This window comes from Cyprinus carpio, chromosome A21, assembly GCF_018340385.1.
Source record: "Cyprinus carpio isolate SPL01 chromosome A21, ASM1834038v1, whole genome shotgun sequence".
Classification (NCBI taxonomy): domain Eukaryota; kingdom Metazoa; phylum Chordata; class Actinopteri; order Cypriniformes; family Cyprinidae; genus Cyprinus; species Cyprinus carpio.
This window is the reverse complement of record NC_056592.1, coordinates 3874618-3890991: the sequence shown is the minus strand read 5'-3', so window position 1 is coordinate 3890991 and position 16374 is coordinate 3874618. Positions and strand designations below refer to the sequence as shown.

General features: G+C 35.1%; 1 protein-coding gene across 2 annotated transcripts in view; it reads right to left on the bottom strand.

Moving 5' to 3' along the window:
- LOC109108302 (protein Shroom3-like) overlaps positions 1-16374 on the bottom strand; it is a 58629-nt gene that overhangs the window by 33901 nt on the left and 8354 nt on the right. The window contains exon 3 of one of the 2 annotated variants that reach the window (XM_042778621.1): positions 12152-12306. In XM_042778621.1, coding sequence (XP_042634555.1) covers positions 12152-12306 — 155 coding nt within the window. Of the gene's footprint in view, positions 1-4940; positions 5613-12151; positions 12307-16374 lie in introns of those variants that run through there. The other variant, XM_042778625.1, reaches the window with a different exon arrangement.

The following is a 16374-nucleotide window of genomic DNA, read 5'->3' as shown; positions in this document are numbered from 1 at the left end:
TGCATAAAATAATTAGTTTTTTTTTTTTTTTTTTGCTGATTAAGGTAAACAAAAATGCTACGCAATGCATTATATTTCATGAGATAGTGTGACGTGCTCGAGCAAAACAGCCTCTATTTTTGGAATCAGCAGCCTAAAATGAGCAGCCTCTATTTTTGGAATCAGCAGCCTAAAATGAGTATAAAGTTATGTATTGGTTTTGGTTTTGTATAGGTGGTGGGAATAAGGGAAACCCGTCCTATTCCACACCTGTTTTGAAATCCTACGCCCTGCATCTGTGTGTGAGCCGCCTGTCACCATAGAAACATTGGTACTTTCGACAGGGGAGGAATCGACCACAAATTGTGTTTGTATGTGGGTGGAGGAGGGTGTTTATATCACAGAGGGGAGTAAGACGTAATGAACAGCATCTGGGCTAAAATTACAGACTGAGATGTTTGCGACGGATGCTGCAGTAATGTGACTCTGATAGTGTGTCCCAACTACACTTTCCAGCCTCATGTATTTGTTGCCCTCCTTGAAACAACAGAATAACAGCTAGTAAGAACATATTTGATGTTAATATACATTTGAAAAAATATTTTTTTTAAACAGAATTTTGGTATTGTTTTCTATCAAACATATATAATCATCTTTGCTGAATTTAGTTTTTAGGATGTATCTTGAATTTTCTTAACCTTTTCATTTTCTAAAAATGTTTATTTATCATTTCAAATAATAAACTGTGCATTTAATATTTTTTTTTATTCTTAAATCAAGAAAAACTTTTTTTTTTTTTATCTTTTATTTTTATTAATCCTTATTAATAAGGATGTTTAGACATTTTTATTGGCAAACCAGACAAAATGAAAATGATTTTATGCAGTGTAGCATAAAAAGAAAGAATACATATATCATTAATTAAATAAATTAATAAACCATTAAATAAATACATTTAAGTGTATGAATGAATAAATAAATAAAAAATGGCATGTATGAATGAATGAATACATAAATAAATAAAAATTTATAAACTCATAAACAATGATTTAATAATCAAGCAATCAATATAAATGAATGAAAAGAAAGAATACATAAATCATTAAATAGATGAATAAATAAACTAATGAATACATTAATTAATAGGTTAATCCATAAATGAATAAATAAATAAATTAAAAATGATGTGTGCATGAATGAATGAATACATACAAATGAATAAACAAATAAATGAATTAATAAACAACTGAATAAATAAATAAATTGATGAATGGATTAATAAACAAATAAAATAGAAAGTTAGCCATTTTTGTCATTAAAATCAATGGATTTGAAGCGTTCTCAGACACAGTGTAAACTCTCATGTATAAATCTCATAGGCAAACTATTTATTTAAGCAGGGACAGACAGAAAAATTGTCTCGACTCACTAACTCTACTTCACACACTAGTTCTAGTTCTGCTTTAGCTTCATGCAGTTATCACACAGCAAACAAACAGCCAAAGCTTTGTGCAGAGCAATTAAGAGCTTTTCTCCATCTCTCTTTCTATTTCTCAGTGTTTCTGACAACCTCATCAACGGGACAAATGAAAGGTCACACAGTAAACACTGTTTGTTTAATGCAAAAGCCAATCTCTCTCTCTCAGTCTCATTTGTACAGTGGTCTGGCAGAGTGCGCCGAAACGCGTTACGCAACATCACAAGCAGTATAACTGCCATAATAATACTGATCCATTTGCCTGTGTTGATATAAAAACAAAACAAAGGTGCCCGCTAGTATCTAATGCCCCATCCAGCCCACAATAAAACAGGCCCAGATCCACATAATATGCATGTAATCAGTTTCAGGTGTGTGCAAAGGTTCAGATGTCCAGATACACGTGTATGTGTGTGTTTGTGTCTGTGGTCTGGTAGAGCCTCACCTACTGCATCATGTCTTATTAAACCACAACCTGCCCTTGGTACACGCACACATGCGTGTTCACGGTACGACACACGTGCAAATGTTTAATTAAGCACTGAGTGGACATAATTAAATCCTAATTCACTCCGGCTTCATGCACACACACCTGGGGTTAGTTAAATGTTAATTTGTTTAGTTTTGATGTGAGTGGACATGATTACCTTGCTTATGTTTCACATCTTTGGACCGGTCAGGTAGCATTTTTTCAAGTGTATTAATATTATTTCAATAAATATCCTGTACACTACATATATGAAGGTACCAAAATTTTTTTTGGATGTCGTGAGTAATCTGACAGCCATTATATATATATATACTGGTATATTTTGTATAATATATATTATTAAAGTCAAACCATACTGTAGGTGATGTTTGGTAGTGCACCTTTAGCGTTTGTTGTGCATCCACTTATGTTGGCCTGTTTTTTTTTTTTTTTTGTTTTCAATTTGATTGGTTTTTTATTTTTTTTTTAGTTGTGTTTTTATGCAATGCATTATAAAAGTATTTTAAATTAATGCGTTGGATGACATCATAGATAATTGTAACCAGTTAAAATGCACAGATGCTTCTCCGAGAGGATTTTAGCATGCTGACAGCATGCTAAGATATTAACTGTTGAACTGTCAGCATGCTAAAATCCTCTCGGAGAAGAATCTGTGCATCTAAATTCATCTCTGATTTTTAACATCCTTATTTGATCGAACTGCCAAGAGTTAAAAGATTCAAGACATGTCATAAAATTTTAAAATTAAATAAAAATTAATATACATATACACTATATAGCATATGCCAACTGCTTGATTGTCTGTATTGTAAAAAGCGCTAAACAAATAAATGTTGAACTTGAATTGAGATGAGAGCAAACTATCATTCACATAATATTTTTCACAAACAGAATATTGTGCACTATGCAGTAAACTAAGGTGGAATCCATTCTGGATAGATCTTGTGTTTCTTTTGCCTGTAATTAGTCTTTCAATGAGATGAGAGAGGTGAGAGGATAAAGCGGTGAGTGAGGGTGAGGAGAGGGAGTGTGTTAGGGGGGCGGGTATTTGTTAGGAGGAGTCTTTTGGCATGAAAGTGTTATATATTTTGAGAGTTTTTGATATTTACAGCATTACAGGCTATCTGTTTAAGCACTAAGAAAGGTTTATTTCTCTCTCTCACCCTCATAAAACAGGTTATGAAGGAGAAAAGAAGTCTGAAAGAGAGAGAGAGAGAGAGGTCTGGAAGAGACTGAAGCCAACAGAAAAGAGAAAAAAGCTGTTCACGTCATGTCCGAATTAATGCAATAAGTTTCTATGATATCCACATTAATGGTACATCCTTTACTGTATGGTGTCATTTGTTGGTATTTATTTCTCAAGGAATTTTAGGAGAAACATCTGAGACAAAGTTAATTTCTTCCACAGTGTCTATAAATTTACCAACAGAGTGCTGCAGGAAAGAGTACTAAACCCCTGTTTCTGATTCCAGCATCCTGAAGTCTTTAGGTTTTTTTGTTTGTTTGTTTTTGTTTTGTTTAAATGCTTGAAATAAGGTCTATGGTGATGAACACAAGCTTAAGATATTTTCACATTTTCTTCTGCAGCATAAAATAAGTAAGTTATACCCCACTAGTAATTTCTTACATTTTTACACATCTTGAAATCTGATTGTGTAAGTACTACAGAGCCTGTCTGGGACATTAAACATCATCACAACGAACAGAGAAATTCATCTCCGCTTTTACAAACTTGCTGTATTTATATTCACAATCTTGCAAACTATTCTAACTCAAACTTTTCCAGCATTCTAAACTTTTTCCATAATTTCTTCGGAACACAATTTAAGATATTTTGGATGAAAAACGGGAGCCCTGTGACTGTCCCATAGACTGCCAAGTAAACAACAGTGTCAAGGTCCAGGAAAGTATGAAAGACATTGTCAGAATAGTCCATCTGCCATCAGTGATTCAACTGTAACGTTATGAAGCGACGAGAATACTTGAATGTACGCGAAGAAAACAAAAATAATGACTTAATTCACCAAATTCATCTCCTCTGTGTCTCTCCGCATCACTGTAGTGCCATTTTGGGAATATCCGCTGAACACAAGCGGCGTACACTCTTCTGCGTCAGCCGCGCTGCACGGATGTGCTGTTTTTGTTCAAATCAAAGTGTAAATACACGTAGAAAACGTATCCTTGTGTCGTAGCTGACACAGAATAGCGTATGCAGTATGCGCTCCGCGGATGTTCTTCAAAATGGGGCTATGGTGATACGGTGAGACACAGAGGAGACAAATCGTTGAATAAAGTTGTTATTTTTGTTTTCTTCGTGTACAAAATGTATTCTCGTCACTTGACAGTGGACTTTGACAGTGTAATTTACTTGACAGTCAATGGGACAGTCACAAGCCTCCCGGTTTTCATCCAAAATATCTTAAATTGTGTTCCGAAGATGAACAAGGCTTTTACGGGTTTGGAACAAAATGGTAGTAAGTGATTAATGACAAAATTTTCATTTTCATTTTGGGGTGGAGTAACCCTTTAGTGGTGGTGAAAGTTAAGTTTATCACAAAATGTATAAGAATCATTAACTCTTGATGGTCACAGAGCTTACTTTCTGCAACAATCCAAAAGCTGACGGAAAAATCCAAATGGCTTTTTTTTTTTTTTTGAGGGAACTTACTTGCAGGTTGGCCTACAAAAATACGTAAACCCTGCAGCACTTTATAAATAGCAGCATTAGTTCAACAATCGGTAGTCCAATCAATGGAAGATAAGGGTGAGTTTGGGGAAACCTGTTTGAAAACAGACATTATTTTAGCAATTCCAAATGATGCCACTAGTGGTGCATAAACTACATGAGTCACCTTAAAGAAAGTGCAACATCTGTGCAATAATGACAGCAGTACTTCATCAAAAATAACCCTATTTGCATGCAAAACCCCAACACAAGCACATTAGTCACGAATGGTTATTTCTGCCAATGTAAATCATTCACCTTTTACATACCTGTCTGATTCAGCAAAGGCCTCTGAATCATTTACCTAATCTGGACTGAGACCTGATCTCTCCAAGCCTAATTGTGAGCTTGAATCAATGCTCTAAGAAGTTGTTAATCAGCAGTAAGAGGCTTTGGGATCGTTTCCGCTGGACATAACTAAAGATCTCCACGTTTATAGAGTCTGGTCTGTTCGTGAAGCACCTGATCTTTTTATCCATGTCAGTTGCACATCACTTTAACATCTGCGAGCACTGTGTGTTCTCCTTTAACACACAGTCCCAAGTCCTCAGTCTTGTATAACACTTCCCGAATGGCAAGACAATGATGTCATAGGCCACACGGCGACCGTTGCTGGGTGTACCAGAGCTGTTGCTTAGACTAAAGGAGGGCTTGTAAGATATCTGTCTTTGAGACTTGACTATGACAGGCAAGAGAGATCACACAAGGCTTAACAGAGTCAACACAGAAAACGGCCCCGGGAAAAGGAACTGAAGGAAACCTGGAGTCACCAAGAGTGTGTGTGTGTGTGTGTAGCTTTCTTTTCCTCCTTCCCACCGATAGTTGACCTCTGGACTCATACGTAAATCAACATCCTCATTCACCAGATTGTGTTTCACCACTGATCTTTTATGGCAGCGCTCTGTGTATTCTGATACTAGTAGTTCTTTACAGCAAGGATGCATTAAATTGATTGAAAGTGACAGTAAAGACATTTATAATGCTGCAAAAGATTTCTATTTCATATAAATTTTCACTTCCTATTCACCAAATTATCCTGAAACCTTTATCATGGTTTCCACAAAAATATGAAGCGACAACTGTTTTCAACATCGATTATAATCAGAAAGGTTTCTTGAGCAGCAAATCATTAAAATGATTTCTGAAGGATCATGTGACACCGAAGACTGGAGTAATGATGCTGAAAATTCAGCTTTGCATCACAAGAATACATTACTTCAAAAAATTCTACATGTATAGAAAAATTTCAAATGGTAATAATATTTCACAATATTACTGTTTTTACTGTATAGCCCCTTTCACACTGCGATTCCGGAAAATACAGGGGTAATGTGTCCCAACAATTGAAGGCAGGAAGGCAATCCGGCAATTTTCCGGGACCAACTTGCAGTGTGAAAGGGGCTTATTTTTGATCAAATAAATGCAGCCTTGAATGCAGCTTATGAAACTTTCCAAACCTGTATGACTTACTTTCTTTTGCTAAACACAAATAAAGATATTTTGAAGAACATTGAAAACCAAACAATATTTGACACTATTGGCTTTCATCGTGTGGACAAAGTATTCTTTAAAATATCTTCTTTCACTGCACAGAAGAAATAACAAGCAGGTCAAAGTCAAACAGGTTTGGAATGACATCAGGGTGAGTAAATAATAAGGAATTTGTAATTTTTTGGGTGAAGCCTGGAATAACCCGAGAAACATGTTATTTCCCGCCACACTAAAAAACACCATAAAGGCAGCCAATCAGATTGTAGCTTCATTTTGAGTTTGCCCTCAATATCTCCTCCCAACATCTTGTTTCCTTCTTTCCCTGCAGAAAATAATGTTAACTTAAAGGGATAGTTCACCCAAAAATCAAAATTATGTCATTAATGACTCACCCTCATGTCGTTCCAAACCCGTGAGGACCTCCGTTCATCTTCGGAACACAGTATAAGATATTTTAGATTTAGTCCGAGAGCTTTCTGTCCCTCCATTGAGAATGTATGTACGTATACTGTCCACGTCCAGAAAGGTAATAAAAACATCTTCAAAGTAGTCCATGTGACAATCAGAGGGTCCGTTAGAATTTTTTGAAGCATCGAAATACATTTTGGTCCAAAAATATCAAAAACTACGACTTTATTCAGCAATTTACTTCTCTCCCGGGTCTGTTAGGAGCGCGTTCACAACACTGCAGTTTAGTGATATCCGGTTCGCGAACGAACGATCACTCGATGTAACCGGATCTTCTTGAACCAGTTTCACCAAATCGAACTGAATCGTTTGAAACGGTTCGCGTCAACAATAAGCATTAATCCACAAATGACTTAAGCTGTTAACTTTTTTAACATGGCTGACACTCCCTCTGAGTTCAAATAAATCAATCCCGGAGTAATTCATTTACTCAAACAGTACACTGACTGAACCGAGCCAGATAACGAACGAAACATTGACTCGTTCTCGAGTCAAGAACCGGTTGCATCGGTTTTCGGATCACCGGTAGTGATGGGAAGTTCTGTTCTTCTCCGCGAACCGGTTCTTTCGGACAGTTTGATTCAATAAACCGGTTGCCGAAAACGGTTCACCGGTTCTTTTGCGCTCGACGTAATGACTTCATTGGCGATGATTGCCCTTGATTCAAGCCTTCGGTTTACCCGCGCTCATAACATCAGCACAGAATCAGTTCAGAATCAATCACCAAAAGAACCAGTTCGGTTCAGATGCGCTGCTGTGTATCAGTCTGAATCACGCATGCGCAGTATCATCAGCTCCTCGGTTCTCGAACCGGACGCGTCCGACAGAAACGGGTTTTTTTCTTTTTTTTTTTTTTTTTTTTTTTTTTTTTTCTTGACTCGAGAACGAGTCAATGTTTCGTTCTTTATCTGGCTCGGCTCTGTGTTCATCTTCAGTTCTCTCTTCACAGCAGAAATGACTTAAGCTGTTAATTTAGTAAATGAATTACTCCGGGATATTGGTTTATTTGAACTCAGAGGGAGTGTCAGCCATGTTAAAAAAGTTAACAGCTTAAGTCATTTGTGGATTAATGCTTATTGTTGACCGCGAAGCGTTTCAAACGATTCAGTTCGATTTGGTGAACTGGTTCAAGAAGATCCGGTTACATCGAGTGATTCGTTCGCGAACCGGATGTGCTGTGAACGCGCTCATAACAGACCCCGGAGAGAAGTCCATGCTGAATAAAGTCGTAGTTTTTGATATTTTTGGACCAAAATGTATTTTCGATGCTTCAAAAAATTCAAATGGACCCTCTGATGTCACATGGACTACTTTGAAGATTTTTTATTACCTTTCTGGACGTGGACAGTATACCGTACACACTTCTCAATGGAGGGACAGAAAGCTCTCGGACTAAATCTAAAATATCTTATACTGTGTTCCGAAGATGAACGGAGGTCTCACGGGTTTGGAACGACATGAGGGTGAGTAATTAATGACATAATTTAGATTTTTGGGTGAACTATCCCTTTAAGTTTTAAACACTTTTATCATATATATATATATATATATATATATATATAATATATATATATAATATATATATATATATATATATATATATATATATATATATATATATATATTAAGTGTTGTCACGATACTAGAATTTCTAACTTCGATACGATACCCTTGAAAAATATCGATATTCGATACCATTTTCGATACCACGGAGAAAAAAAAAAAACTGCCACAATATTAAGGGGTTATTTTTTTTTATTTAAAACTAAATATAACAAGTCAAGAACATATATTTTACATTAACAAAAATGTCCTGAGGTTATGCACTTGTTCAAAAGCCTCTCAGATTGCATACATTCAAAAACCAATAAAGTGCAAGTAAAAAAAAAAGTGCAATCTTTTTGTATTTCCAAGTAAAATCAAATCACAATGTCGACAAAAGATAATTAAACTTCAAGCAAAAACCAAAATCAGTGCAATCTTATGCATCAAGTATCAAATTAGTAAACAAAATAATTAAATGGAATCTGTTGCTGCAGTTTATGCAGATTTTCTCTACAGAGGTGAGTGAGATTGACACAGCTGGTAGTGTAGGTTGTGATTGTGTTGTTTTGTTGCAGGTCGAGTCTCATAGACCACACCTTTTAAAATAAACTGAATGAACTAATCTAAGAACTTAGGTTAATGGTAATAGATATTTGTTAACATGAATAAGCAATGAAAAATACTTACAAAACAATTTGTTAATCAAAGTTAAAAGTTGATTTAAAACTAACATTCACTAATACATGTACTAATTAAAATCCAAAGTTCTATTTGTTAATAGTTTTTTTCATAGGACCAGAGCTAACATGATCCGTTATATTTTTATTACCTAATACCTACTGTTATCAAAGATTAAAATATACTGTAACAGATGCATTGCTCATCGGTCATAAAAGCTGGTTAATACATTAACGTTATTTGATGAACAGATTTAAGCGCAAAACGTGCGTGCATCACACGCGAAAACAGTGCTCACTGGATCGACATGAAGTCGTCAAGTCACCTTTATTTATATAGTGCTTTTAACAATACAGATTGTGTCAAAGCTCTTAACAGTATCAAATTGGAGGATAGAGTGTCAGTAATGTATAATAATAATACCAACTTCGAGAAATTCTTTATACAGATCCGGGTGTCGGTCTCTCAGGTGCTTTACTATATTAGTGGTGTTAGCGCCTTTTGTAAGCACTGTTCTGTAGCATCTCTTTCCAGATAGCACTCCTTTTGTGTTCCTTATCAACCAAAGCCGGTCGCGAGGGCGTTGCACTCGCCATCTTTCCATTCACTTCACTTTTGCTAACCAGAGCGAATGAGATGAGTGCGAGTGCGCGTGTGGTGGTTGTCAACGCACCTTTGGAGAGAAGTGAAAGTGAAAGCGCGGCTAGTATCGATACTTCGGGAAATTAGTATTGGTACCGGTCAGATATTTCAGTATCGATATTTATCGAAATATCGATATTTTTGACAACACTAATATATATATATATATATATATATATATATATATATATTATATATATATATATATATATAATATATATATATATATATATATATATATATATATCTTATATACATACTTTTTCCACAACACAAACAAGTGAAGTATCACTTTTAGACCCGGAAAGCTGAATAGTTCTTCAGAACTGCTGCTCTTAACTAATACAGATCATTGTGTACCAGCACTGAACCCACAACACATCCGATGCTGTAAACCACACGGCATTGCACACTCCTGTGAGAACACAGGCGTCTTTGTGTCGTCAGTGATGCCAGTGCTCTGTAACCTATATCTGAGTGTGTGCGTGCTCAGCCCCGCCCCCTAGAGGTCTCGCCATACATGTCCACCTGTCACCATGGCAACGCTTCACACCTGCCAGTTTCACCTGTAACTCAGGCCTGTATCGTGTGTCCAGCATCGCTCGCATGTGCTCTCAAAACAAAACTCGCGCTTTTACCAGGTCAACAGGCCACAGGTCTAATGGCAGGAAAAATTTAGACAGCATTACGCCCATATGTGTGTCTTTATCAGAAGGAAAGTGTTTTCTATTTTTAGTGGTGTTAAACATGTCCACCCTACTGCAGTCATGTTGATAATGGCAGTGCCAGGCTAGTTTGTTCATCTACTGTGTTTAGACAAGACTGTAGGACCGGCACGCTCACACATGATCACATACAAATTAAGCAAAAAAGTGAGAATTACCCAGAATTACCTCAAACATGCAAAAATGTTTGCATTTCTTATCCTAAATCATGTCATCATGACTAAGTGCCAACACCAAAAAAAATTTTGTGTGTGTGTTTTTGTTGCCTCTCTCTCTCTCTGTATGTGTGTGTTTTTTTTTTTTTATGTGTGTGTATATATAAAATTTGGAATAATTAAGATTTTTTTGTTTTTCCTCTTCTGCTCACCAAGACTGCATGTATTCATCAAAAATGCAGTAAAAACAGTAATATTCTGGAATATTATTACAATTTTCTAAAATCAGTTTTCTATTTGAATATATTATGAAATGTAATTTATTCCTGTGATATAAAGCTGAATTTTCAGCATCATTACTCCAGTCTTCAGTGTCACATGATCCTTCAGAAATCATTCTAATATGCTGATTTGCTGCTCAAGAAATATTTCTTCTTATTAATGTTGAAAACAGTTGGGCTGATTAATATTTTTGTGGAAACTTAGATACCTTTTTTCCAGAATTCTTCTTACTGACTTCAAACTTTTAAACAGTAGTGTACGAGACTATGGATTTTTAATATAATAAAGTATAAGCCACCAGAGGCTGTGCGAACAGTAATATAACTCCACAAATGTGCTTCTATTGCAATAGAAAAGTAATAAAAGTTCAATAGTTGCAAAACAACTTATTAGCCACTTAGCAACACCATAAACCCCTACAAAAAAAATGCACAACTGTATTGCAGTCACCTACTTCATCCTAGCACTGCTGTACAGGATTTTGCACTGGTACGTGCTATCAGAAAATGTAAATATATAGTTAATGTAAACAGTATGGTTAGCAGCGACTTGCCACATTAATACAGAATTCAGTTGATGTTCTTCTAAATGTATGTTCAAACATCATTACATTTGTTTAATAAACCACTGGTCAACAAGTGTGAGTGAGGAGAGAGAGAGGAAAGACTCGCATTTACAAAGAGCATTTGGAAATAATCAACCAAAAAAGCTATTTCAGCATCTACAGCTCTGCTATCCTGTCAATAAACCATTATAAATAACCTAAATGGACGTGGAGTTTGGGGTCAAAGATTTTTTTTTTTAAGAAATTAATACTTTTATTAATTAAGGATTCATTAAATTGGTCAAAAGTGACATTAAAGACACATTTATAATGTTACAAAAGATTTATATTTCAAATAAATGCTGTTCTTTTGAATGTTCTATTTGTCAAATTATCCTGAAAAAATGTTTCCACAAAAATATTAAGCAGCACAACTTTCAACATTGGTGATAATAAGAAATATTTCTTGAGCAGCAAATCAGCATATTAGAAGGATCATGTGACACTGAAGACTGCAGTAATGATGCTGAAAATTCATCTTTGCATCACAGGAATAAATTCAATTTTAAAATATATTCAAACAGAAAACAGATATTTTAAATAGTAAAAATATTTTATGGCCAGCAGTTTTTATTGTATTTTGGATCAAATAAATGCAGCCTTGGTAAGCTTTCTAAATGAGAAATGGATACAGGTCAGAGGTCTACCACATTTTAAAGTATATTCAAGCAGAAAACAGCTATTTTAAACTGTAATATAATTTCACAATTTTACAGTTTTTACTGTATCTTTGATCAAAAAAAAAAAAAAAAAAAAAAAAAATTCAGGCTTGGTGAGCAGAAGAGACTTCTTTCAACAATCTTACAGAGTCCAAACTTTTGGACAGTAGTGTATGTAAATTAACAGCCCCAGAGCACTATGGGACTGAAGTGAGCTGCTCTTGGTCTTACCTTCGCACCGTGAGCCGCAGCGTTTTGTACGATCCTTTAACGAGAGATATGGCCTCCTGCCTCCATCCGTTCAACTCCAACTCATTAATGATGACCACCTCGTCTCCCACCTGCAGGGGGTGCTGCAACAGAGACGCCTTCCCGCCCTCCTCTACCTGCGGGACGTTAAGAAAACACACACAAACAGACCGTGAGCACTCTGTGCGGTAACAGACAGAGACTACGAGGGCTCGACAAACTAAATGAAAACCACAGCCCCCAGTAAAACCCAACCAGAATTCAAAGAATGTTTTCTTTGGACCTTTACGCCTACACATTCGCTGAGTCTCCAGACACTAATATTTTGGTCACACAATCTCTCATCCAGGTCGGACAGAGGATGGAGTCCCACAAAAAGCTTAGCAACATCCTCACAACAGAATGTCATTGTGCACCTGAGAGGACTCCATTCACTCTTTTACGGCTTCTACACAATACACTGAGCACAGGGCATTATTCCTGCACAGGAAATGTAATGATTAGATATTGCAAACACAAAGAAACCTCTGTCAATCCCAAGTAGCATCTCACTCTGGACAAAGGAAGACAGAATCGGTTAGATAAGATCGGTTAATGCACTCTTTTCTTGAACTCTTGAAAGCAGGTACTGGGTCTTTCAGGTGTATTTGTTTTGACGACGGATCTCCAATACACAAAAACAAAAGTCCTGTGGTGTGACAGTAAAATATTCCCCATGGAAACCAGTGTATTTACGTACATGCGACAATAGCAATTCAGAGGAATGGTCTGCATTTCAGTGATCTTGTGATTTGTGTAAAAGAAGTTTAAATAGAGTTTCTAGAAATAGCACTATTTGGAACTACTTGGTATATATATTATATATATTTAAATAAATTTAATGCCATTTTAACCTTAGCTTAAGTGTCTAGATGGAAAAATTTTCAGAGAATGTGTTTAACCAATAATAAAAAAATATCAACATCTTTTGTGGTTCTGAAACCAGAAAAGGTTTCTGTCCAGTGTTGTTATTTTTAACTAAGACTATTAAAAATTGTTTTCATTAATTGTAATAAAGCTGAAATACAACAAAATAAATATATTAGATGAAAAACCTAAACTTAGAAAAACTTAAAAATCTGAAAGTTTAAGCTGAAGTATTACAATTAATAAAATCAAAACTGAAATTAAAAAATGAATTAAATCTAAATATACTTATTTAAAAAAAAAATAACAACAAAGCCAAAAGCACAAAACAAATGTAAATGTATACTAAAAATAAGATAAAGCTAAAAAACTAATAAAAAAGCCAAAAGCACAAAACCAAATTACTAAAACGTGAACTAAATTTACGATCAAAATAAAGCTAAAAAAACTAATAAAATGACAAAAGCAATGAACAAAATTACTAAAATTGAAACCAAAATCAAATTAAAAAATAAAGCTAAAAAATTTTAAACAAAATTTTAAACAAATTTTTTTAATGAAATTTAAAAATGTAAAAAGAAAGCTAATTCAAAATATTAATAAATGCTATTAGTATATAAATGATAAACATGTTCCAGGACCAAAAAGGATGTAGAAACTCATTCTCTGTAAAATCTCATCTCTGTCTTTGTTTAGCACTGGTGTGAAACAAAATACAGAAGTAGCCAAAACAATTAGTTTGCATAAAGCAAACCACAAACAGTGAGTCATTAGCTTTGCTTTAATTCTGTCAAATACATTATTAAAAAAATACAGCACTTAAATTGAATGTCAAGCCATATTTATTTGTAAAGAGATTTCATAACACATATAGTTTGAAAGTAGCTTACAGGAATGTATAATGTAACAGGAAGTCATACTATATAGTGTCTATAATGTCCCTACTAAACAGTTTCATCAAAAACTTGTGTGCATGTAACTCGAAATTACAACTTTATTTAAAAGATGAATGAGTAACTTTTAGTTCTTGGGCCAAGTATACTTGGGAATAAAATAATAATAATAATAGAAATGTAAACTTAGAAACAACTGAAAGTAAAATAAAAAGTACTAAAATTACTAAAACTGAAATTAAATTAAAATAAAGAAATATAAAAAATAAAATTGATAAAAGCACATACAATTACAAAAACTTAAAATAATTGTTACTAAATTGAATTTCTAAATATTATTATATTTAATAATTATATTTATAATAATAATTACTAAAACTAAAGTTTAAATGTTTAAGTTGAAGTGCATATTTAAAAATGGAAATTAATAAAAATAATAAAAGCATGCAAAAAATTACTAATATTAAAAATATTAAAATTAAAATTGACAATCTAAAAATAAAAATTAAAAATATTAATACTGTAATAGTACATAATACTAAAGTAACACTGCACTTTTGGGACTGACCATGCAAATCCGGCCTAGACGCATGACCTATTGGATATAATATGATATAATATGTCACCATTTTATATTTCAGCTTCCCAAACAACAGTAAGTCATTGTAGTTGACTTTGGATCAAAAAAAGCCTGCTAAATGATTAACAACCAATAAAACCAAAACATACAGGTGGACAGCCAAGTGATTTCTTCCAAGAATCAAGAATAAAGTGAAAAAAAGTGAAAGTGAAGTGACATAAAGCCAAGTACGGTGGCCCATACTCAGAATTCTCAGAGCAGTGGGCAGCCATTTATGCTGCGGCGCCCGGGGAGCAGTAAGGGGTTCGGTGCCTTGCTCAAGGGCACCTCAGTCGTGGTATTGCCGGCCCGAGACTGGAACCCACAACCTTAGGGTAACTCTCTAACCACTAGGCCACGACTTCCACCAATAAGATTTGACCTCTGGGCTACTGTTAGCATTCCTTAACTGGAGACAATTCAGTGCCAAGCAAAATAAGTCCTTCAGGAAGCCCGAACAACACACAGAACAAACCAGCATTTCATTCTCCTTCTAAAGACCTGCATTTGGAAATTGTCTCCAATTGTTTATCATTTCCTGTTAAAACCTGTCCTTCGCTTGGCTCTTTCCTGACGACGCTTGCTCTCAAAAGCCCGCCATGAGCTGCTTCCTCACGGCATTCAAATCACGACATATTTAGAATAATCATACGAGCAAGCATGTCTTTCCTTTCACCGGTTATTGAGAGTTAAGCCGGCCAGCTCAAAGAAAAGACGCCTAGTGGAGATTTACTTAACACTCGGCCTCGGGGCCATCAATAGAAGTGTTTAATTGTGGATGTACTGCCAAGACAGTGACAATGAATCCATTAATATGTAACTGAACAAAGCGTCTAATTCTCTTAACCTTATTTTAACCCCTGACTTCCTGGGGTTCAGGTCGCTCTTAGCTCGTCTTCTATTGCCGCCACACTGTAAACAACACGGCGCATTCTGAAACGGACGGATAAAAGAGCAGCTCCTTAGAAGAGGCTGAATCAGTATTCAGGACTACATAAAGTACGGTTGGAATTGCTATGTAGGTTTTTTCTGATCATCTCTCTTCTTTTGTTGTTTTCCAGGCTCTTGAGAATTCTGCCGCTGACATTCCGCTCTCTCTCTGCTGGGTCTTTGCCAGAGGCCTGGGCTTTATCCTGCTCTGTATTTGCCTGCTCTCAACAAGAAGATGAAGGGGTACGGACAGTGTGGGGGGTCAGAGAGAGAAGAGATGTTTGGAATAAGATAAAACCGCTGCATATTATTCAGAGTGGCATATTATTCATGCCGTTTTTGCAGTAGGCCTATGCAGTAAATATCAGGGTAGTAGAAGTAGTTTAACTACAGTGCAGTGAGTCCCGTCTTTTTAAATAAAAAATAATATACATCATCTTTTTATTCATCTCATTTTATTCAGCAGGGATTCATTAAATTGATCAAAAGTGACAGTAAAGACATTCATAATGTCACATAAGCTTTCTATTTCAAATAAATGCTATTCTTTTTCATCAAAGAATCCTGAAAACATTTTTCACAAAAATTAAGCATCAGATTTAAAAAAAATAATAATAATAATTCTGCATAAGTATTCTATATAAGTATGTACTTTGATAATACACTGCTGCTGAAGAGTACTTTCATTGAGCAAGGATGCGTAATATTCATCTATGGTTGTTGTTGTTGTTTTTTTAATTTTTTATTTATGCATGATGGTAAATATGCTTTGTTTTTTGTTGTTGTTTTTTTGATGCTTTGCACAACTGTTTTCAATATTGATGATAATAATAAATGTGTCTTGAGCAGCAAATCAG